A 19,930-nucleotide genomic window follows, 5' to 3' on the forward strand; every position below is an offset into this window, starting at 1 on the left:
ACGCGTCAAAAGCCTATCGTCTACCCATACGATAGTCCACACATAAAGAAGATAGTCAAACACAAGACTCTTGACCCACGTACACACATAATTCACATAGCACATAAGCACATAACTCATGTATCACATAATTCATATCACATAATACTCGGTTCATCAGAAGGTTCGACTCGATACGTTTAAAACTGAAATCAGGTCAAAATATGATTTATCGATCAAAAATTGACTCAGAATGATTCGTAAAATAAGAGACCTTTCGAAACAAAGAGGATTTGGGTCTCGAAAGTATTTTTAAATGAAAGCGGAATATTTTTCAGAGTCTGTACGCGTTCGTTTCGTATTAAACAGACGAACGGTTGATTTATTATGAATTTTTGAACATTTTTCGGAATAAAAACGATCTATGAATCATTTAATAATAAAATAATAGGGTTCAAACACCCTAAAATAATTTTATATGATTTATCGAGCCTGAAAAATAATTTTAAATAATATTTTAAAGCTCAAAACTATTTTTCGAAATTTTTAAATCAATTTTAAATAATTAAATCTAATTATTAGATCAATTAAAATTAATTAATAACTAATTAAATTAATTAATCAATTAATATTTAAATTAATTGACCAATTAAATAATTAATTATCAACTAAAATTAATTAATTAAATAATTAAGATTTATTTTAGAATTAAAATAATTCTCAGAATAATTAAATAAAAAAATTTGGAAATTAACAATAATTAAAAACAATTTTTAAAATTAAAATAATGAATTTTGAATTAAAGTAAAAAGGAAATAGCAGAAACAGATTACTAAGATTTGAAATGGGTTTTCAAGGATCAAAACCGGGTTATATCCCGGGTCGAAACTGACCCGACCGGGTCGTTCAAGAACAGGCCGGCCGGTGCAGATTCCGGCGGCCGGGAACGAACTTCGGCAACCCTAATCCAGGTAATTTACGAATTTTCTGGCACAGTTCTTACTACTGTTCGATTCCAGTCTATTACAGCAACAACAACAACGATTCGACGTATCAAAATCATCCCCGCGACTCTGTTTCCGGCGAGAACTGCCATTAACGGTTTCTTCGAGTTTTCCGGCAAAACTCGAATTCAGTGGTTCTCAAACCAAACTTCATGAAACATGGCTCGAATTAACGCTCTGATTATGTACAATCAGTTTATAACCTCAAAATAACCCAAAAATCAGTTAAACAAAAAGCCCCAAATTCGGGTATAAACCCTAAAATTACGAATTAGAAAATTACCACATCTCAATTGATTTTGATGCTAAAATTAGATAGAACAGATTGAGGGCTTCACAACGGATATTCATACTTGTGATTTGGTGTTCAATAACACCTTCAAAACTGTCTTTGATTTTCAAAACTCTTCAAGAACACCAAGAACACATATTCAAGAAATTTTCAGAAAATCAAACCTTAATTTCTATATGATATTGAACTCTATTTTTGAAGTATAATATACCAAATCGACCAGAAAAACATGCTCTACAACATAGAAGCATCAAATCACATCAACAACATCAATAACAAATTTTCATAATTTAATTACTAAATAATTCGAATATAAATAAATAAATAAATAAGAAAATTACCATGATTTCTGGGAAGAAACTGATGATTGATTCAGAAAGAGGATTTCGAGAGCTTCGTTTTGATATGCTGCACGCCCGAATCGGAGTTCGATAACGCCTTCGTTCGTGTGTTTGATTCTCGGGAACGTATCGGTTTCTCGGGTTTTTCTCTGTATTTACGGTATTTTAACTGGTTGCAAATGAATAAACCGAATAAACGAAATAAGAAATAGGGTATTTATATTTATGGAATATTGGATCGTTTTGGATCGTTAAATTAGTTGTTTAGCCGCTAAGTAACTATAAAAACGATACAATTCAATACCAGAATTGGATAATTATCAAAACCCAGCTTTTTATAAAACACTATTTACGAAAATAACGTAAAAATATCCCGTCTCTCGAGAATAAGGGTTTTTGTTGATTACCGAAATAACTATCGTATCGAAAATCTTGCGCCGGGCCGCGCACGGGTCAAACCGTAATCCGGATTGAAAAAGTCAAAACACGGAAAATATCCGGAATTACCATATTAGGTTAGGAAGGAGTTTTAGGAAGAGTTTCGGGTTGTAAAAACGTAAAAACGGTTGAAGTTGGACGATCCCCGGCTTTATAAAATAATATTGGTAATTACTCAGAAAATAATTAATAATTCATAACTCAATATAAAATCATCTAACAGTCCAAAATTACCAGAAAAATATCACAATTATCTATATTTTATTCTGGACACATAAAAATTAAAATCCTCAAATAACATCGCATATAAACACCCAAATATCAATTCCACTTATCAGATAATTCACCAAAATTCACATAAAAGTCACATAAATAATTCCAAATAATAATAATAATAATAATATTTGAAAATATGGGATATTACAGAATCAATGGTTAAACAGGGCATGAATCAACAGGTTTACAATAAGGGTTTAAACAATAATCATATCAAGTCGTTACAAGAACACTATCAAGGTGTTTCAAGGAAACAATAACGAGTATGGTACCAGAATCAAAATCAAGGTTCAAGAATCAATAACAGGTTCACAAGGAACAATAACAGGGTTTCTCAAGAATCAATAACAGGTTATCACAAGTGTTATAAAAGATCATTACTCTATCATGGCATCATCAATATCCTTTCAATACATAACTTTTATAAGTAGGCAGATTTACTGGCCTGAATTCGCTTTCCTGTTTCACAAAGGTTTAACTACTGCCACCTACTACACATTTCCCTTTCCTAGCCTGAATGCCCTCACGATCCGAATCTACAATCCAAAAATCAAAACCCTGATTAGATTCCCATTCGACGTTCCCGGAACGCTTAAGAATATCCCTTTATCGCAATACCCTAAGAGTATATATATACTCGATCATAATCACTAAGCACGATTATACCATATACTCTTATACTTTAACCAAATAGCCATTGAATCACATATTGCGACGCAATTATAACACATAGCATATAATCCTTGTATCCAAACTCTATACTAGAGTTAATATAATAATTATACAATTTCATGTCAAGACGACTCAATCCTTCCTTTTATTTCACATTAATCGAACCAAAACCATCAAATAAACCAAATAATCCCTAGTAATCTTACATGCATTTACTTTGTGAAGTCTTATGATCAAATCAACCTCTTTTACACCATTTAACCATTCGGCCCTTTCAACCAAACACAATCAAGCGCTCAATTACAATCATACATAATCAAACACAAATAAATCTCTTTTAGTAACATGCAAGTACAAGAATCACTTCACAATCAAGTCTCATCCTTTTTAATCCAAATACCGAATCAAAATCATAATCAAAAATCAAAAATCAAAACCCTCTTTTAATCATCAAAAATTCGAACCTAAAATCATCATAAACACAATCCAAAATTGACGTGCAACCAAGTAATCATTTTAATTATCACTAGTGGCACATAATCCCACAAAATCAACTTAATCCTTTTCCAATCATAAGACCCATTCGGGTTGTTCAAAAAAATACGCATGCATTAACAAATTTTGACATGCAAGGCTTTAAATCACAATTTCAACTCATTTTAACCCTTAACTTAACCATTCAACTCATTTTATTTACAAATCAAACTAAACTTATTTGATTATACCCAAACCTTACATGCATGCCATGAAACTTTCTTAGAAACAAAGATTTATATTCAATATCAAGTTTAACACTAAAACAAATAAGCAACTCATCATTAAAAATCAAAAACCCATTTTTTAACAACAAAATTCGAACTATTATGAAACAAAACCAAAAAAAATACAACACAACATCCACTATACTTCTTCTATGATCATATACTTAGAAATTCAGATTTTCTTAGATAAAATTAAAAGAAGTTGATTTCAAAACTAGCTTAAACACTTACATGCAAAAGGTAAACGGATAGAGAATGAGAAATAAGGAAGACTGATGGTGAAAACTTTAATTTCCAACTAGAATTAAGCTTTGCATGTAAGAGAGAGAAGAAGGGAGTGTATGAGAGAGAGCCGAGAGGGAGAGATCGGGAGAGAAGAGAGATGAGAGAAAAGAGAGAAAGAGAAAGGAAAGAGATAGAATGAAAATGGAAATGAGCAAACTTCTCTCCGTTTATACTTACAAGTTAGTGGAAAAGAGGGATTACCCTTGTACCCTTCTCTCATTATTAGCACAAAATGCATGCAAGGATAGTATGGTCATTTGGTTAAGTTGAATGGAGATAGTGGGGTAGGAAATGACATATGTAACCTTCTCTCATGTTGTGAGTGGAAATGCATGCAAGGGCAAGTTGGTAATTTGAAAAGAAACTAAATTCTTAATTTTCTTTTATCCTTAATCAAAAACGAACTTGATTAATATATTTTTAAATCAGAAAAGATAAAAATGCCATGAATATAACTTTTAGAATATAGATCTTAAAATTAGCTTTTCAGCCATATTTTTTAAATAATTTTTGAGCGAACGGTTGATTTATTACGGATTTTACAAGATTGCGCTCAAAATAGGATTATAGCTTAATAAAATCATTTTAAAATACACCGATCACCAAATAAATTCATTTACCATTTTTGTAAATTATCTAGGACTATTTTGAAGATAACCAAACCAACTTCACACCTTGAACATACTCGGATAATTTTATAAAACATTTAAAGGTTCAATAACCTTATTTTAAATTAAATAAATACCGTAAAATCATCCAGATCACGTAATCATGCATACAGACAAGAAAACACATATATTCACACATCACAACTCATACTTGATCACAAAATTTTCCTTTTTATCATTACTTCCCTTTTTCGCGTAACGGGTCGCGTCTTGTTTGACAGCCCGATGTTGAGCGTTTTCAGACACGCTTCACAATTATTCTCTTTATATCAACTGACACATCACTGGAATATAATACTCACTTAAATATTCCTATTTCACACAATATCACATAGTTCACATTTAAACACTTTATCCTTTTTAACATGGGTTCCGTTCTACCTGACGGCCCGACAACACAGCTTATCCCCTAAGCTGACTCATCAAACTGGAACGGATCATTTTATGTTCCCAGATACTAATATACAATAAAGACAATTAATCAAAAAAATCATTTATCCCTTTATTTAATCATATAATTTATAATTACACCACAGATTTATACTTTAATCACTTAATCATGTCACGAAATTCCCAGTCGTCACACTTGATGCCACGGGGACGGAGGCTGAATGGGTACATGAGCTTATTTCTATGTTACCTGTAGTAAGAAAGCTACTTCCTACCATTTTTTTTCATTGTGATAACCGTACAACTATCGACAATATCAGAAGTGTGAAGAATAATGCTAAGAGAAAGAGACACATCCAAGTTAGACTAAAGTCTATAAGGGATCTTGTGTCCCATAGGATTATTGCTATAGAGTTCATAGGAACTCAAGATAATATAGCCGATCCGCTGACTAAGGGGCTTGAGCATGATGTAGTCCTTAAGCTGTGGTCGGGGATAGGACTTGTAACCCATCATGATTCATCCACATCGGGAACCCAATACACCTGAGAGGAGATCCCTCGAAGTTTATTCAATGTGGTAATAACAAGTTATAAGGATGAATTGGTAGTACCTCTACCACATAAATTTAGATACTTATGTATCTGAGTCTATCCCCTGTAAACCTTAAGAGGTACTTCAACTGCTAGTTAGCAAAAGTTTTAATAAACTCTGATGGGAACAGTTTTGGATCAGAATTTGATAAATACTGATGGACCAAATACTGTTTCAGGATTTATAAACTCTGAATGGGGTCAAGTCGTAAGATGAGATGTTGGTAGTACATCTTTGGAGATGCCCAGCTAAGTGAATGTAATTGTGAGGTCGCAATTAGAGGAAAGGGTTATTCCTTGAAGTATTCGACGAACATGATTGAGACACGACCATAATGTCTCAAAGACATAGATCTGCACCATAGGCTTTTGACTTGTCGCCGTCTATAGAGTGTGGTTACACAAAATGAATAGAGATTCAAGGTGAAATATTTCATCTATATCTCGTAGCCATCGAAGTAGGGGACTGTTCACAATAAAACATACGCGAAAATACACGCAAGCGTACGCGATCATAAGTAGTATAAGATTTATGTCAAGTTCGTTCTCATAGAGACTGGTTTAGGTTAAGTTCAGATTATGCACTTATGCAACAATGTATGATTATCGTTCACAGCTAAGACAAGTAACAAATTTGAGTTGATTAACTACTTAAGAGATTATGCTAGCATGCATTAACTAAGAGATTAAAAGTGAATTACTTATATGAGAATAAAACATGGGATTCTAACTTCATTAAATACTTCATTCAAAGTTATGTCTTTATCAATAGTATGCGATGGTTATGATAACTAATGAGATAACACGAAATTAGTATACGCTATCTTTCGATATACTTATATCCAACTACTAAACATCCACAATCAAGATAGAGTAGAAACCAATTATGCTTAGACCCTATATGTCTATAAGATCTGAAAATATAACGGTTTAAGAACAAGTTATCTATTGTGATTATATAGGGTGTGTAAGATGGTTAAAATTATACTACGAATCATGCATGTCAATTCATACATAAACCTATGCTAGCATGGCAAGTTCTAAACCTCTATATTCACAGTCGCTTCAATACAGATTAACAAACAATCTTAGATGTTAGCTACGCATCAAAGACGAATAAGCACAACCAAACTAGGAAATCATAAATCACCACACACTAAAGATTTAAACAATCAACTATTGAAATCCATAAATAAATCCGCTAGAACCCTATGACAACGACTGGTTCATGATCGAACGCATCGTCACCATGGGTTCCAATGAAAACATGATACTAAATAAGTCCAGAATACTACGCAAGAATATATAAATTACTAGGGTTTAGAACAAGAACAAAACAAGCATCCAAAAGTATCGCCTAAATCGAAGAATACAAAAGTATGAAACTAAATCTTCTTCTCCTTAGTCATTTCGTGTGCTCTAGGTCTTCTTAATGTTCTCCTTGGCTTCCTTCTTATTAAAAAATGTCTTCTTATCTTTATATATAAGCCCCTGGATCACCTGGACTCTCCAAATCCTCGAATCAGAGTAGAAACAGGATTCTGCAGCAGAAGTCTGGCGCGGGCGCGCTTTGTTGGGCGCGGGCGCGCTTTATTGGGCACGGGCGCGCTCCCTTTCTGTCAGCATGGTCGTGGGCACGCTTGGTTGGACGTGGGCACGCCTGCTCTCTGGAAAAATTCCTGCATTTTCTTGATTTTTGCTCTGTTCTTCGTGCAATCTTCCGCAACTCCATTCCTGAACTCTTATTAGCATAAAATCATTGTAAAGCTCTTTTCCACCTCCGACTAATGCCCTGCAATGACTCAACACAAAACACATTAAAAACACCACATACTTGAGTCCAAAACACCAACTTAAGCCGATATGAAGCATTCCAGGTGGATATAAATTCCACTTATCAGGGACTTAGGAGGGTTCAAACTCGAAAGGGTAACGACTCTAAAAAACAAGTCATAATAAAACCAAAATGCATTTCTGTATGGATTTGTAGGGGATTGTTAGAAAATGGAAATTTTAGGACACATGTAATATGTGTTCTTGATGTAATTTCCAGATAATAATAAGTGGATGTTGTTCCTTGCTATAAGTACTTAAACTTTCATATTTTGATCTAAGACATTTTCTTAGTAAAATCCATGTAGAAATAGGAGCAAGAATGCTTATTTGTATAGGGGTTGTTTCGGTTTTAGCAGAGAAATATATTGTGAAATTTATGCAATGGTCAGGGCCTGGGGGTAGAGGTTCAGGGCTTGATGATGTGCTGAAATAAGTTTCTGCAATGTTCAGGGCCTGGGGTTGGAAGCTCAGGACTCGATGGTATGCTGAAAATGTTTCTGGAATGCTCAGGGCCTGAGGCGAGAGGTTCAGGTCCTGAGGTGCTGAAAAGTTTTTGTTTGTTTAGGGCCCGAGGCTGGTACTCAGGGTTTGAACTGGAAAGTCAATTGCTAAAACTATATAAACATGTTTTGTGTAAATAAGTATACTACTAGCCTATAACCCGTGCTATGCACGGACTGATTATAATATTTGTAATTTTATTGTTTTGTTATTTCGTAAAACTAAATTATAAAAATAATGGTTATATATTATTGAAATTAATAAAATTAAAATATTTACGTATTATTTTTTATGTATTATATATTATTAAAGGATTCAAAATTTCAATAGTTAAAATTTTAAAAAGCCTTTTCTTCTTCTGCAATCTATACGGCGGATGTAGGGCATATACAAAAGTGGGAGTCTTAAATATAAGTGTATATGGATGATTTGCTATTGTTTTTTAATTTTTCCTTATTTAATAAATATTTTATTATATTATAATTTGAATTAATAAAATTAATTTTGGAAGTGTTTGATTTTCTACCAAGAAAGAAGTTGAGATACGTTATTACATACTTTCAGTGAGGATATATTAATATTTCAGTGAGGATTATTTTTATTTTAATAATAATAATAATAATTAGACTCTTATTACATACGTTACTTTGAGTAGAGAAGAGCAAAAGTTGAAGCGTGTGAAAATCTGAGAGGGAGATCGATTGAGCAAAAAGATAGAAATTCTAGAACATCATCTCTGCGGCTATCTCCCACATATACATACATATATTTATTGATTTTTTTGGTGTTTTTTGGTGAATTGAGATACTGGTCGTTGTTTAGCCTTGTCGTATGTGTGAACGGATCGATCTGAACTGTTTTATCCTGAAAGTGATATTGTAGCAATCTATCACAGCGTAAGTGGGACAATAATCTCTTCAAGAGCAGTCAAGTTTTCTCGAGGGGCTAGCGACTCAGCTGATTCTCTAATTCTGATAAAATTTCATAGTGCTAAGTGATTTTATCTAATTTCTTGTCAATTCAGTCTCTAATTATATATTATTTGTGCCTTCGTGTTTGTTTTGTTACTTAGTTAAGTTTGCATGTTCTTGTTAATCTGTGATATATAACTGTCTTATTGTTGCGCGTGCATTAATATTCCCAACATTCTTTGTAGAAACGGATAGGTGTTAACTGATGTTAGTATGCTGAGATTTATTGCTCATGTACCTCTCTTGTCATCCTCTCACTTTCAAGCTCCTGCTCTGCATTGGCAAGGTTAAATGTTTCCTTTGTGATTGCCAATTCTCTGCCCAGCTTCTTGTCAAGTGTCCTGTTTCGAGTTTCGACTTCACGGTCTTTTATCTGTTTTTAGCTCTCCTGCAGTACCCTTCAGTCCACTGCATTCTGAATCCTGTTTTGCTTTTTCATTTTCCAAGATAACTTTCTTCTGCAAACCACTAGAAACAATAATATATCTCAATATGCTTGGTTTCTGTTCTTGAATTTATTTCTCGAACTTCATGCTAGCACAATGAAGCTCAAATTTTTGTACATTGACAAGAGATAAACATGTTGATTCTGCTGTTTGAACTCTCATATATGGTTCAATACTTTCCAGAAGCTTTTAGACGTGTCAAAGTTTTGAAATTGTGTCTACGAGGTCAAGTTTCCACCTGTGTTGCCGGATCTTGCTTGAAAGTGTTATTAATCTCTGTTTCTATTTTTTTTTTGTCAAAACTAAAAATGGAAGTGTCATTCAAACTCTGAGCAGGTTGACTACTAATTGTAACAAGTAGTAGTAGTAGTATTTATTTAGGGGAAGAATGAAACTTGTGTTTAACTGAAGCTCGACAGGGCATATAAAGCCCTTAAGAATTAATACAACTCGCAAATTAACGACAGCACTGAACTACTGATTCCTGACAAATTGGAAATTATTCACCAACATACTAGTTACATATAACATTATAATATAAATTACACAAGCAAAACACTCTACTTAAAAAATTAATCTGGGAACACCCTTCTCAAGTGTCTGAAGTAGCAGGACATCGGAACATGGCTCGTTTTTTATTCAGATCTCCAGGAGGACAATGGAGGTGTCTCGGAATTCAACCAGGTATATGTCATTTGACCATGTCTGTCTCCCTTAACAACATTAGCAGCACCAAAAGATTCCAGTTCAGCCATCTCTTCTTTGGTTAGTTTCACTGACAGAGCTCCAACATTTTGGTTGAAATTCTCTATCTTTGTGGTACCAGGTATTGGTGAAACATCGTTTCCTTGATTTTGGACCCAGGCTAGTGCCAACTGTGCAGGACTACATCCTTTCCTTGATGCCACTGCGATTAACTGCTCGTATACGCGTTTATTGTGCTCAAGATTTTCAGGTTTGAACCTCGGCATTCTCTGCAAATTTGTCACTAGACATAAGCATACACTATATACATTTTAATGTGCTTAAGAAAAAAGAATGATATGATAGCACAATTGAATATTTAATGATGACAAGGAAAAAGAACTTGTCAGGAAAATTTTGCACAAGTAAAATTAGAAAGATTTTCTGCACAAACCTTCCGAAAGTCGGCTTCAGGCAAATTCTGAATCAGCTCAGGGCCTGATGCAAAGAATCCCCTTGCAAGGGTACTGTATGGGACAATTCCAATACCAAGCTCTCTAAACAAAAAAACAAGGATATAGGCAAGTGAATTGTTTGTTCTATTTCAAAATCTGGAAAGGAAATCGCTGAGAAAAGAGAGAGCAGAATGTCTACTCACCTGCAGCATGAAATAATATCAACTTCCACATCCCTACACCACAATGACCATTCGATCTGTAAAGCTGTTATGGGATGAACAGCATGAGCCCTTCTAATCGTATTAGCGGAAGCCTCCGACAATCCAATATACTTTATTTTACCTTCTTCAACTAGTTTTTTGAGTTCTCCCATCTTGCAGATTATGAGGAGATGTATTAGAAATATATTTGACTTTTAGTGCAGCTAAACTATAAACACGGGTGGCCTAAGCTACAAGCGCCAGAGCCCCCAACGTTAGAATCCCGAAATTTTAATTATCCATGTATCAAGCACTAGAAATTCAGTATAAATGTGCATTAGAGGCTCCTCATCTGAATTTTGATTAGGATCCCGACAACTTCAGGATCGACTCCGACTATAAAAGAAAATCATTTAACAAAAACCAAGACAACAGTCTCATGTTTCATGATCTTAGCTAAATCTTAGTCTCATGTTGTGTCGATGAATAAACTTGATCTCTTTAATCATTTAATTCGAAGTTAATAACAATAATTGCTAATGTAAATTTATATGAACGACATTTGGAGAGACATACCGTGACTTCAATAGGAACACGAATGTCAATCCGATGGATATAATAAAGATCAATACATTCAACTCCAAGGCGGCTCAAACTAGCTTCACAAGCTGCCCGAACATAACAAGGATCCCCACGAACTTCAACCTGTCCATCCTTTGTGGTTACTCCAAATTTAGTTGCTAATTCCACTTCCCCTCTCAATTCCAACTCTTTTAAAGCCTGTAATTGTCGTCACATTATCAGAAACCAAAACGAAAGAGATTTTTATTGATTATCTTTAACAATAACATCGATGACAAAAAAGGATGCTCTAGTTAATTTGTGAACAATTAAATTTGTTGCTCGTTTAACAAAATAAATGGAATAATCAATAAACATATATACTTGGTTTGAGATTACATATATATACACACACGATGATAGTAACAATTATCGATAATAAACAAATCTGTACATTAAAATTGGTAAAATAATGTAGTTATAGAGAAGAAATATTGGACCTGTCCGATCAGGATTTCATTAGTGTGGGGCCCCCAGAAATCGGAAGTATCTAAGAATGTGACACCGGAGGTGACAGCGTGGTGAATGAGTTGGATCATGTCGGACTTGGGTTTGGCTGAGCCATAAAAGGTTGACATGCCCATGCAACCCAAACCTTGAGCTGAAACATCAAGACCCTGTGACCCCAACTTTATTCTTGGCACCACTGCTGGTATTGAGATCATTGATACCTTCTACTAGGTAGTTTGTGTGCGGGTGTGTGTGTGTGAGAGAGAGAGAGATGATTGTGTATATACAGTAACTCCATTTAACAGGCAACAAGGGCATGCGCATAGGAGAGATGAGACTTTTCTCAAAGAGTTTCATTTTCCCTTTTTCAAACACTTAGAGATATTTTGATAAATTTTGAGGTACGCAGTGACCTCATTCACTATCGATCTTATGGCTACGTGTATATATAATAATGAATTTTCTATTACGTGCTGATATGTATATAATAAACGTGAAAATTTATAATTTTAAATTATATTAATTAATTTTTTCTTTTTTGTAGTAGTAGACCCCTGTATAAAGAAAAAAGATATCAATTAAAATGATCAAAATTTATAGATTTTCACGCTTACTGCGTGTATGTGCACATCATAGAAAAAATGGATATAATAAAAATAGAGGATTAGAGCGCTGACTTCATTTGACGATTATTAATATATTGATATTATTGTTGAGTTGATAATAGTGAGAATCACCCCTGTTTAGGATGCTCTTGCCACTAAAAATGTGTTTTACCATTCTACTTTATTGCCCAGGACATGTTGCAGCCAAAAATCAAAGGAAATAGATTTATCATTTAAGGAAAGAATGAAACGTGTGTACAAACAGGGCATATAAAGCCTTACAGAATTAACAAAATTCATACATCAACAACAACACTGAGCTACTGATTCCTAACAAATAGGAAATTATTAACCAAACTATGAAATAATAAGATACTGATTTACATACTATAAATACATAAATTCAACAAGCAAAACACTCTGCTTATAAAAGTAATCCGAAAAACATCATTGGCACATTATTCATTCAGATTTCCAAGAGGACAGAGGAGGTGTCTCGGAATTCAACCAGGTAAATTTCATGTGAGCATGTCTGTCTCCCTTAACATCACCAGCACCCAAAGATTCGAGTTCAGCCATCTCTTCTTTGGTTAGTTTCACTGACAGAGCTCCAACATTTTGGTTTAAATTCTCTATCTTTGTTGTACCAGGTATTGGTGAAACATCATTTCCTTGACTTTGGACCCAGGCTAGTGCCAACTGTGAGGGACTACATCCTTTCCTCGATGCCATTCCGCTTAACTGCTCATATACGCGTTTATTGTGCTCAAAATTTTCAGGTTTGAACCTCGGCATTGTCTGTAAATTTATCATTAACACATCAGCATAGAATATAAGAACCTAAGCTAATAAACGAGTTAACCAAAAAGGACGAGATTTTGACACAATTGTACGGAAAAGACTTGTCAGGAAATATTTTGCAAACGTAAATTAGAAAGATTTTCTGCACAAACCTTCCGTAAGTCGCCTTCAGGCAAGTTCTGAATCAGCTCAGGGCCTGATGCAAAGAATCCCCTTGCAATGGGACTGTATGGGACAATTCCAATGCCAAGCTCTCTAAAAAAACCAAAGATATTAATAGTGAATGCTCTGTTATACCTTAAAATCTTTTAGAAGTAAGTACCAAAGAACATTAACTTCTCCATTGAGACTGACCTGCAACATGTAACAATATCAGCTTCCAAATCCCTAGTCCACAATGACCATTCCATCTGTAAAGCTGTTATGGGATGAACAGCATGAGCCCTTCTAATCGTATCAGCAGAAGCTTCCGATAATCCTATGTACTTTATTTTACCTTCTTTCACTAGTTTTTTGAGTTCTCCCATCTTGCATATTATGAGAAAGTATAAGAAAAACTGTACAACTTTTACCACACCTATAATATAACACAGAAAATCCCCTGTTTCATGATCTGTTAAATCATCCGAGTAGATAGTAATAGAACTAGGGGTGAGCAAAACCGGATATCCGGTCCGGTTTTAAAATTAAAACCGGATATCCGGTTTTTTGGATCGCTAAAATTACATTCTGTATCCGGATCCGATTTAACCGGATATCCAGATATGCGGATATCCGATTAAACTGGACCGGAAATCGGATTATCCGGATTCATTTAAAACTTTCATTTTTTAAAAAAAAATATGATTTACGTGATAAGTAATACATATTCGAGTTGTGAAACTAATGATTCATTAAACTATACTTTTGTCATCATATTATTAGTTGGGAAAAATGGTGACACGTAAATTAATTTAATATAAATATTGATTGTAAATTAGCGAACATAATCGATATAAACATATTTCTTATTGTACACTTATATTAAATTTGTTCATATTTATTTTTTAGAATACTCTTGAAACATAAATTATTATTTTTTACTATCACTTATGTCTAATTTGCAAGCATGGTCAATATAAACTTGTTAATATTGATATTACACACTTATATCAAATTTGTTGATGATATTAACGAAGGAATGATGAGTAAATTGGATATTAACCTGAAATTTTGAAACCGTCATAATGTCGCTAAATATTTTTAAAAAAAAATCTAAAATAAATATAATTTATCATGTATTTATATATATAATTTGATTTGTATTAAAAAAAGTTAAAACCGGATCGGATCCGAATATCCGGTTTTATGAAAAATTGTGATCCGGATCTGAATCCGAATCTATACAAAAAAAACCGGATCGGATATCCGTTCCGAATTATTCGGATCAGATATCCTAATTATCCGATTTTTTAAATCGGATACCGGATCAAAAATTCGGATAATCCGGTTTTCGGATTTTTATGCTCACCCCTAAATAGAACCAAATGCTAATGTAAATTTTTATGAACAACATGTGGATGCAAAGTGTAAAATTATAGAAAAGACAATTGGATGCTAATGTAAATTTATAAGAACAACATGTGGAGGGACATACCGTGACTTCAATAGGAACACGAATGTCGATCCGATGGATATAATAAAGATCAATACATTCAACTCCAAGGCGGCTTAAACTGGCTTCACAAGCTGCCCGAACATAACCAGGATCTCCACGAACTTCAATCTGTCCATCCTTTGTACTCACTCCAAATTTAGTAGCTAATTCCACTTTTCCTCTCAGTCCCAACTCTTTTAAAGCCTGTAAACATTTATATTAATGCAAAATTTTCAATATAGAAATACCTGTACTACATTAATATCGTTCAAGGCTTCAAGCTATTTTCATTATGATTACATTGTTTTAAAACCGAAAAGACAGGGACTTTTACTGATTATCTTTGACAATAACATATATAATCCTAGCTTATCACGAGATATATTTATTTGTAATTCAACAAGTTGTCCTTTTAATATAGCTATCGAGAGAAAAATAAACGGACCTTCCCAATCAGGATTTCATTAGTGTGGGGGCCGTAGAAGTCGGAAGTATCTAAGAATGTGACACCGGAGGTGACGGCATGGTGAATGAGTTGAATCATGTCGGACTCAGGTTTGGCTGAGCCATAAAAGGTTGACATGCCCATGCAACCCAAACCTTGAGCTGAAACCTCAAGACCCTGTGAACCAAGCTTTATTCTTGGCACCACTGCTTGTACTGTTGAAGTCATTGATTGATATATCTTCTACTGTATAGTGTACGTGAGAGAGAGAGAGAGAGATGGAGAATTCAGAATTGTGTATAATTGCTTCTTGCATGTCCATGTGTATATATAGCACTGCATTCCTCCAGGCCCAAGCCATGTATATTGTTTATCATTTCTCAAGTTACAGTTTTTTATTAAGGCTGCTTCATGTGCCCTTTTATAATAATACTACTATAATCTTTAACTAATTTTTTTAAAAGTTTAACTTGACTTGACTATAATTATACAGTAATCTTTCTCATTAGCTATTGATTAATTTCCTTTTTTCAATTCAATAAAAGGCCCCCGGGAGAGGAAGGTTAATTTTGACCGGAGAAAGGAAGGTACAACGCTTTGGGGGAATAATCATAGAATATTAAACATACACAAATACATACATTGGTCCCACAAGTACATATAAAACAACACTAATTAAAAATTACATCTTAATTAAAAGTAATCTTCAGTCCTTCCCTTGAAGCCAATTTGTCCAAAAGTTAGGCAGATAAACAACCCCAAATGCCATGTAACCAACCACAACCTATGCATACAAAACATCAATTTAGATGGTCACAAAGGAGAAGAATAATGCTGGAAGAATAAATAAAAATAATAATTTTGCATTCTATCCACGAAGTAGGATAAATTATTCAAAGAACTCTAAACAATTTTAAAAAAAGTATGAGAATCTTGATAAACATCTTTGTGACACTTTAATATTGATTACGTTAATTAGAAATATTAAAATAAAACTCGGCACTGGCATTTTAAGAATTTAGTTGGAATGGTTACGCAAGAGAATCGTCGTTAAATTGACAAACACATATGTCCAATAGAATTGGGCCCAATATGAGCAGGTAAATGATCTATAAATGTATAAGCTGGGCCTTGACTGCAGGGTACACAACCATGAATTCGTGCAATTATGAATGTATAAAAAGATTCATTAAAATTAAGGAAACTAGGGAAGTGTTGGTGAGTTTACCAGAACTGAGATGTTAGAGCAGGAGGCGAGGGGAAGTGAGCAAGTTCAGTTCCGATGCTGCTAAAGAAAAGTCCGGTTAAACTATCGCCATTAATCACCGGAATGCTTGATGGTGCAAGCCATCCGATCAGTCCGAAGCCGATCACATTCAAATCCCTACGTAGCCAGTTCTGCTCAAAACTGCCAAAAAAAATCTCAAACTTAGTACGTAACATGTATTAATTTTCTTTATTTTTAGACTAATATACAAGGCGTTGAGCCTTCATGATCCATGAAGCAACCAGAATCACACAACAGTCTTGACTAAAATGAATTATCTCTAATTTTTAGAGGTTAGTCGGGATTTAAATTATGCACGGATTGTTTTTAACATTCGATAGTTTTTAATAATATATTTTATAATATAATTTTCAATAGTTGAAAAATAAATCGAAAAATATAATAAATTATAATAATATATGTTTTATAATAATTTAAAACTTGACTGAAAATAAATAATATAATATAATATATTGTTTAAATAAAGAATATAAAAGTTTAAATATAATAAGTTGTTGACGAGGTTCGAACCTGAATTTATGAGAGCAGTTTAAATATTAATATAATAATATTTTATTATTGTATCCAATGGTTCTCATTTTTTTGACTTTAGATCTGACGGTTGTTATTTGTCGTACCAAACAATGTACCGAGCAACTACCAAACAACTGTACCGAGTAACTACCAAATAGAGAGTGTTCTATTTATAATAGTATAGTATAGATTTGTAATGATTTTTAACTAAAAGTTGTGATTTATTAAAAATGACTACTAAAATTTTCAGTTTAGCCGAAATTTGAGCCTAGTTTAGCTTCTCGATCTTTCATTGTCCATGATTACAAACATTTCTAGTACTTAAATTTAAAATTTTTAGTTGACTGTTATGATAGATCTTAAACTACAAACTCTAACTTGTAAGATTCACACAATATAAATGTAGTAAAAATAATAATGCTGTGCATATGTTTGGTCCAATCAAGCCCTAGGACAAAATCTTTTGCACAAATATATACATTATTTTTGCCAAAATGTCATAATTTATAACTAGCTAGCCTTACTTAATAACTTGATTAAACTAAAACAAAAGATATTACCATGTAAACCTTCCTCCTGAAGCTTGTGCTAGCCTCAGTGGGTTTCTTGCTGCTACTGGAGATCTCAAGAAGCCTATAAATAACAAATGAAATATTCAATAAAAAACCTTAACTTAATGAAACACAAATCGAATAAAGTTGATACAGATAATAAAGTTTTAAGAATTATATATACACACCGGAAGTTAAGCAATTAGCTTGTTTAGCAGAAACAAGGCGAGATGGAGAAGTGAGAGAGGAAGTTCCCAAGCCTACAATGGTGGATGTTGCTGCTGCCATTTTTGCTTGTGTTGTGATTCAGACCAAAGGATAATTATGAATACTGCTTGATTTATGATTGTTGAGATTTTTTTAAAATTTTTGATTTATTGCATGTGTGGTGGATACAAGGATTTTTGTGGGATTTAGATTGCTAAGATAATGTGTCAGTCAATTGTAACATGCCACGTGGATTTGTATAGATAAAATGGATTATTAGGGACAGGTTGGAATTTGTACTTTGCCACTTGTCTTGTCTCTAATTCAGTGTTTGCTGGTGCGGCAGACTGGCAGTGGCAGGGTGCTAAACATGCATGTCTACTAAACTTAAATATATTTGATTAATTGCAATAAATATTTAATTATTTATATTTAAATTAAATTTATCAAATTTATCATTTAACCCAGTTTATTAATCAGGTCGAGTTTTTGATTTCTCTCAAAAAAAGTCAAATATTCGACTCATAATTCATGAGTGAGTTTAACTATAAAACTTGTTCTCAAATTACATGTCAATTTGAATATTTCAACACGTATTAAGGTGGAATGAACATATAATTAAATTTTATTTGTAAAATTGCATGTCCAATTCAATTTAATATATGCTCCCTCTATCTCGTTAGATTCTATATATCATTTTTTAGCACGTTTTTTAATACTCGTTTAAAGTATAGTTTCATAATATGTTTTTAAATTATTTTTTTTTGAATTAAAGTTTTATGTTTAAACTTTTATTCAAAAAAAATTGAAAAAAATATTATGAAAATAAATTTTATAAAAGTCTCGAAATAGTGCACGTATATATCTCAATGGGACGGAGGTAGTAATTAATAAATGTTTAATCTATTATATATCTAATACAACGACAGTGGGTTCGCTCAGCAAATTTAATCATAAATAAATCAATTAATATTCATATATTATTTATTTTAATCATTAATACTCATTCATTATTACATAATTCATATAGATTCCTTCATGTAATTTTTATTAGCTCAATTAAAACATCATTAATATGCAAGTCATTATTATTAATTTCTTCGTAAGATTTACATACTCTATTAAAAAAAACTAGTATAAAAAATTTAAATGATAACCCTTACATAAAAATTCATATAAGACGTAAGTTATCTCTTCATTGACTTACTAATATCGATTAATTGTTGCATACTTAATATATATATATATATATATATATATATATTTATAACTAATTATTATTAAGATACATGCATGCATCATATAATACATAAGTTATCTAATAATTGACTTACTAATATCGATTAATTATTGCATACTTAATATATATATTTATTTATATTAATTGTTATAGAGATACATGCACGCACGCATGTATACATACACACATACATACATATATACATACATATATATATGTACGTACATGTGTATATATATAACAACTTAGTTAGAGATGTTATATTTCGAGAGCAGATTTTTAATCAGAGCAATACAATAAGAATATTATATTACCCTCAGTTTATTTTTCAATTTGGCTGGTAGATGGGGTAGTATTGTCTTAACCTTTTTATTTGCTCCGAATATTTAAAACCTGCTCTGCAAATGAAATTTTCCTTTTAGTTAATAATTCAATTTTTTTGTCTACAAAAAATAAAATTGTACTTATTTTTAACGTCAGTTAAATTCTAAAAAAGAGAATACATACATTATTAATTATCAAATTAATAATATAAATAATTAAATTTTAAATATAAACTAAAAATAAATATTAATATTAATAATTTTAAATTTCACTAAAAATAAAAAAATATTAATTTTAATAATAGGTCTATAAAACATATATATTAAAAATTCTACTACTACTACTAATAATAATAATTATTATTATAGTAGTAATAATAATAATAATAACAAAATAAACAATATTAATACATGAAAAACTTGAGTTCAAAATCATGTTATTTATAAAAAGTGGT

The 19,930-nt window shown here is 32.5% G+C and overlaps 3 protein-coding genes across 3 annotated transcripts; all 3 read right to left on the minus strand.

The window, feature by feature from the left end:
* Positions 1-9,798: 9,798 nt before the first annotated feature.
* Positions 9,799-12,222, minus strand: LOC141693739 (putative aldo-keto reductase 4). Its single transcript, XM_074498900.1, has 5 exons — positions 11,857-12,222; positions 11,372-11,575; positions 10,796-10,968; positions 10,592-10,694; positions 9,799-10,427 (listed from the first exon to the last, which is right to left on the minus strand). Exons 1-5 carry the CDS (start codon positions 12,079-12,081, stop codon positions 10,089-10,091), a joined length of 1,044 nt encoding a protein of 347 aa, XP_074355001.1. The 5' UTR covers positions 12,082-12,222; the 3' UTR covers positions 9,799-10,088.
* Positions 12,223-12,682: 460 nt separating this feature from the next.
* On the minus strand, positions 12,683-15,817 carry LOC141693740 (putative aldo-keto reductase 5). The gene is made up of 5 exons (XM_074498901.1): positions 15,354-15,817; positions 14,909-15,112; positions 13,627-13,799; positions 13,425-13,527; positions 12,683-13,269 (listed from the first exon to the last, which is right to left on the minus strand). Exons 1-5 carry the CDS (start codon positions 15,579-15,581, stop codon positions 12,934-12,936), a joined length of 1,044 nt encoding a protein of 347 aa, XP_074355002.1. The 5' UTR covers positions 15,582-15,817; the 3' UTR covers positions 12,683-12,933.
* Positions 15,818-15,936: 119 nt separating this feature from the next.
* Positions 15,937-18,065, minus strand: LOC141693742 (photosystem I subunit O). The gene is made up of 4 exons (XM_074498902.1): positions 17,894-18,065; positions 17,715-17,787; positions 16,582-16,761; positions 15,937-16,137 (listed from the first exon to the last, which is right to left on the minus strand). The coding sequence occupies exons 1-4, from the start codon at positions 17,991-17,993 to the stop codon at positions 16,047-16,049; spliced, it is 444 nt and encodes a 147-aa protein (XP_074355003.1). The 5' UTR covers positions 17,994-18,065; the 3' UTR covers positions 15,937-16,046.
* Positions 18,066-19,930: the final 1,865 nt, after the last annotated feature.

Source organism: Apium graveolens, chromosome 10, assembly GCF_009905375.1.
Source record: "Apium graveolens cultivar Ventura chromosome 10, ASM990537v1, whole genome shotgun sequence".
Taxonomy (NCBI): domain Eukaryota; kingdom Viridiplantae; phylum Streptophyta; class Magnoliopsida; order Apiales; family Apiaceae; genus Apium; species Apium graveolens.

Excerpts from the sequence above, each read along its gene's own strand:
- LOC141693742 (XM_074498902.1), bottom strand. The coding sequence starts at position 17,993 with ATGGCAGCAGCAACATCCACCATTGTAGGCTTGGGAACTTCCTCTCTC. Across the intron at positions 16,762-17,714 it reads TCAGGAGGAAGGTTTACATG|TTTTGAGCAGAACTGGCTAC; the intron begins GTAATATCTTTT and ends TTTTTTTGGCAG. Across the intron at positions 16,138-16,581 it reads GCTCTAACATCTCAGTTCTG|GTTGTGGTTGGTTACATGGC; the intron begins GTAAACTCACCA and ends TTGTATGCATAG.
- LOC141693740 (XM_074498901.1), bottom strand. The coding sequence starts at position 15,581 with ATGACTTCAACAGTACAAGCAGTGGTGCCAAGAATAAAGCTTGGTTCA. Across the intron at positions 13,800-14,908 it reads GTGTTCCTATTGAAGTCACG|ATGGGAGAACTCAAAAAACT; the intron begins GTATGTCCCTCC and ends ATAATATGCAAG. Across the intron at positions 13,528-13,626 it reads GATATTGTTACATGTTGCAG|AGAGCTTGGCATTGGAATTG; the intron begins GTCAGTCTCAAT and ends TGGTTTTTTTAG.
- LOC141693739 (XM_074498900.1), bottom strand. The coding sequence starts at position 12,081 with ATGATCTCAATACCAGCAGTGGTGCCAAGAATAAAGTTGGGGTCACAG. Across the intron at positions 10,969-11,371 it reads GTGTTCCTATTGAAGTCACG|ATGGGAGAACTCAAAAAACT; the intron begins GTATGTCTCTCC and ends ATAATCTGCAAG. Across the intron at positions 10,428-10,591 it reads CTGAAGCCGACTTTCGGAAG|AGAATGCCGAGGTTCAAACC; the intron begins GTTTGTGCAGAA and ends ACAAATTTGCAG.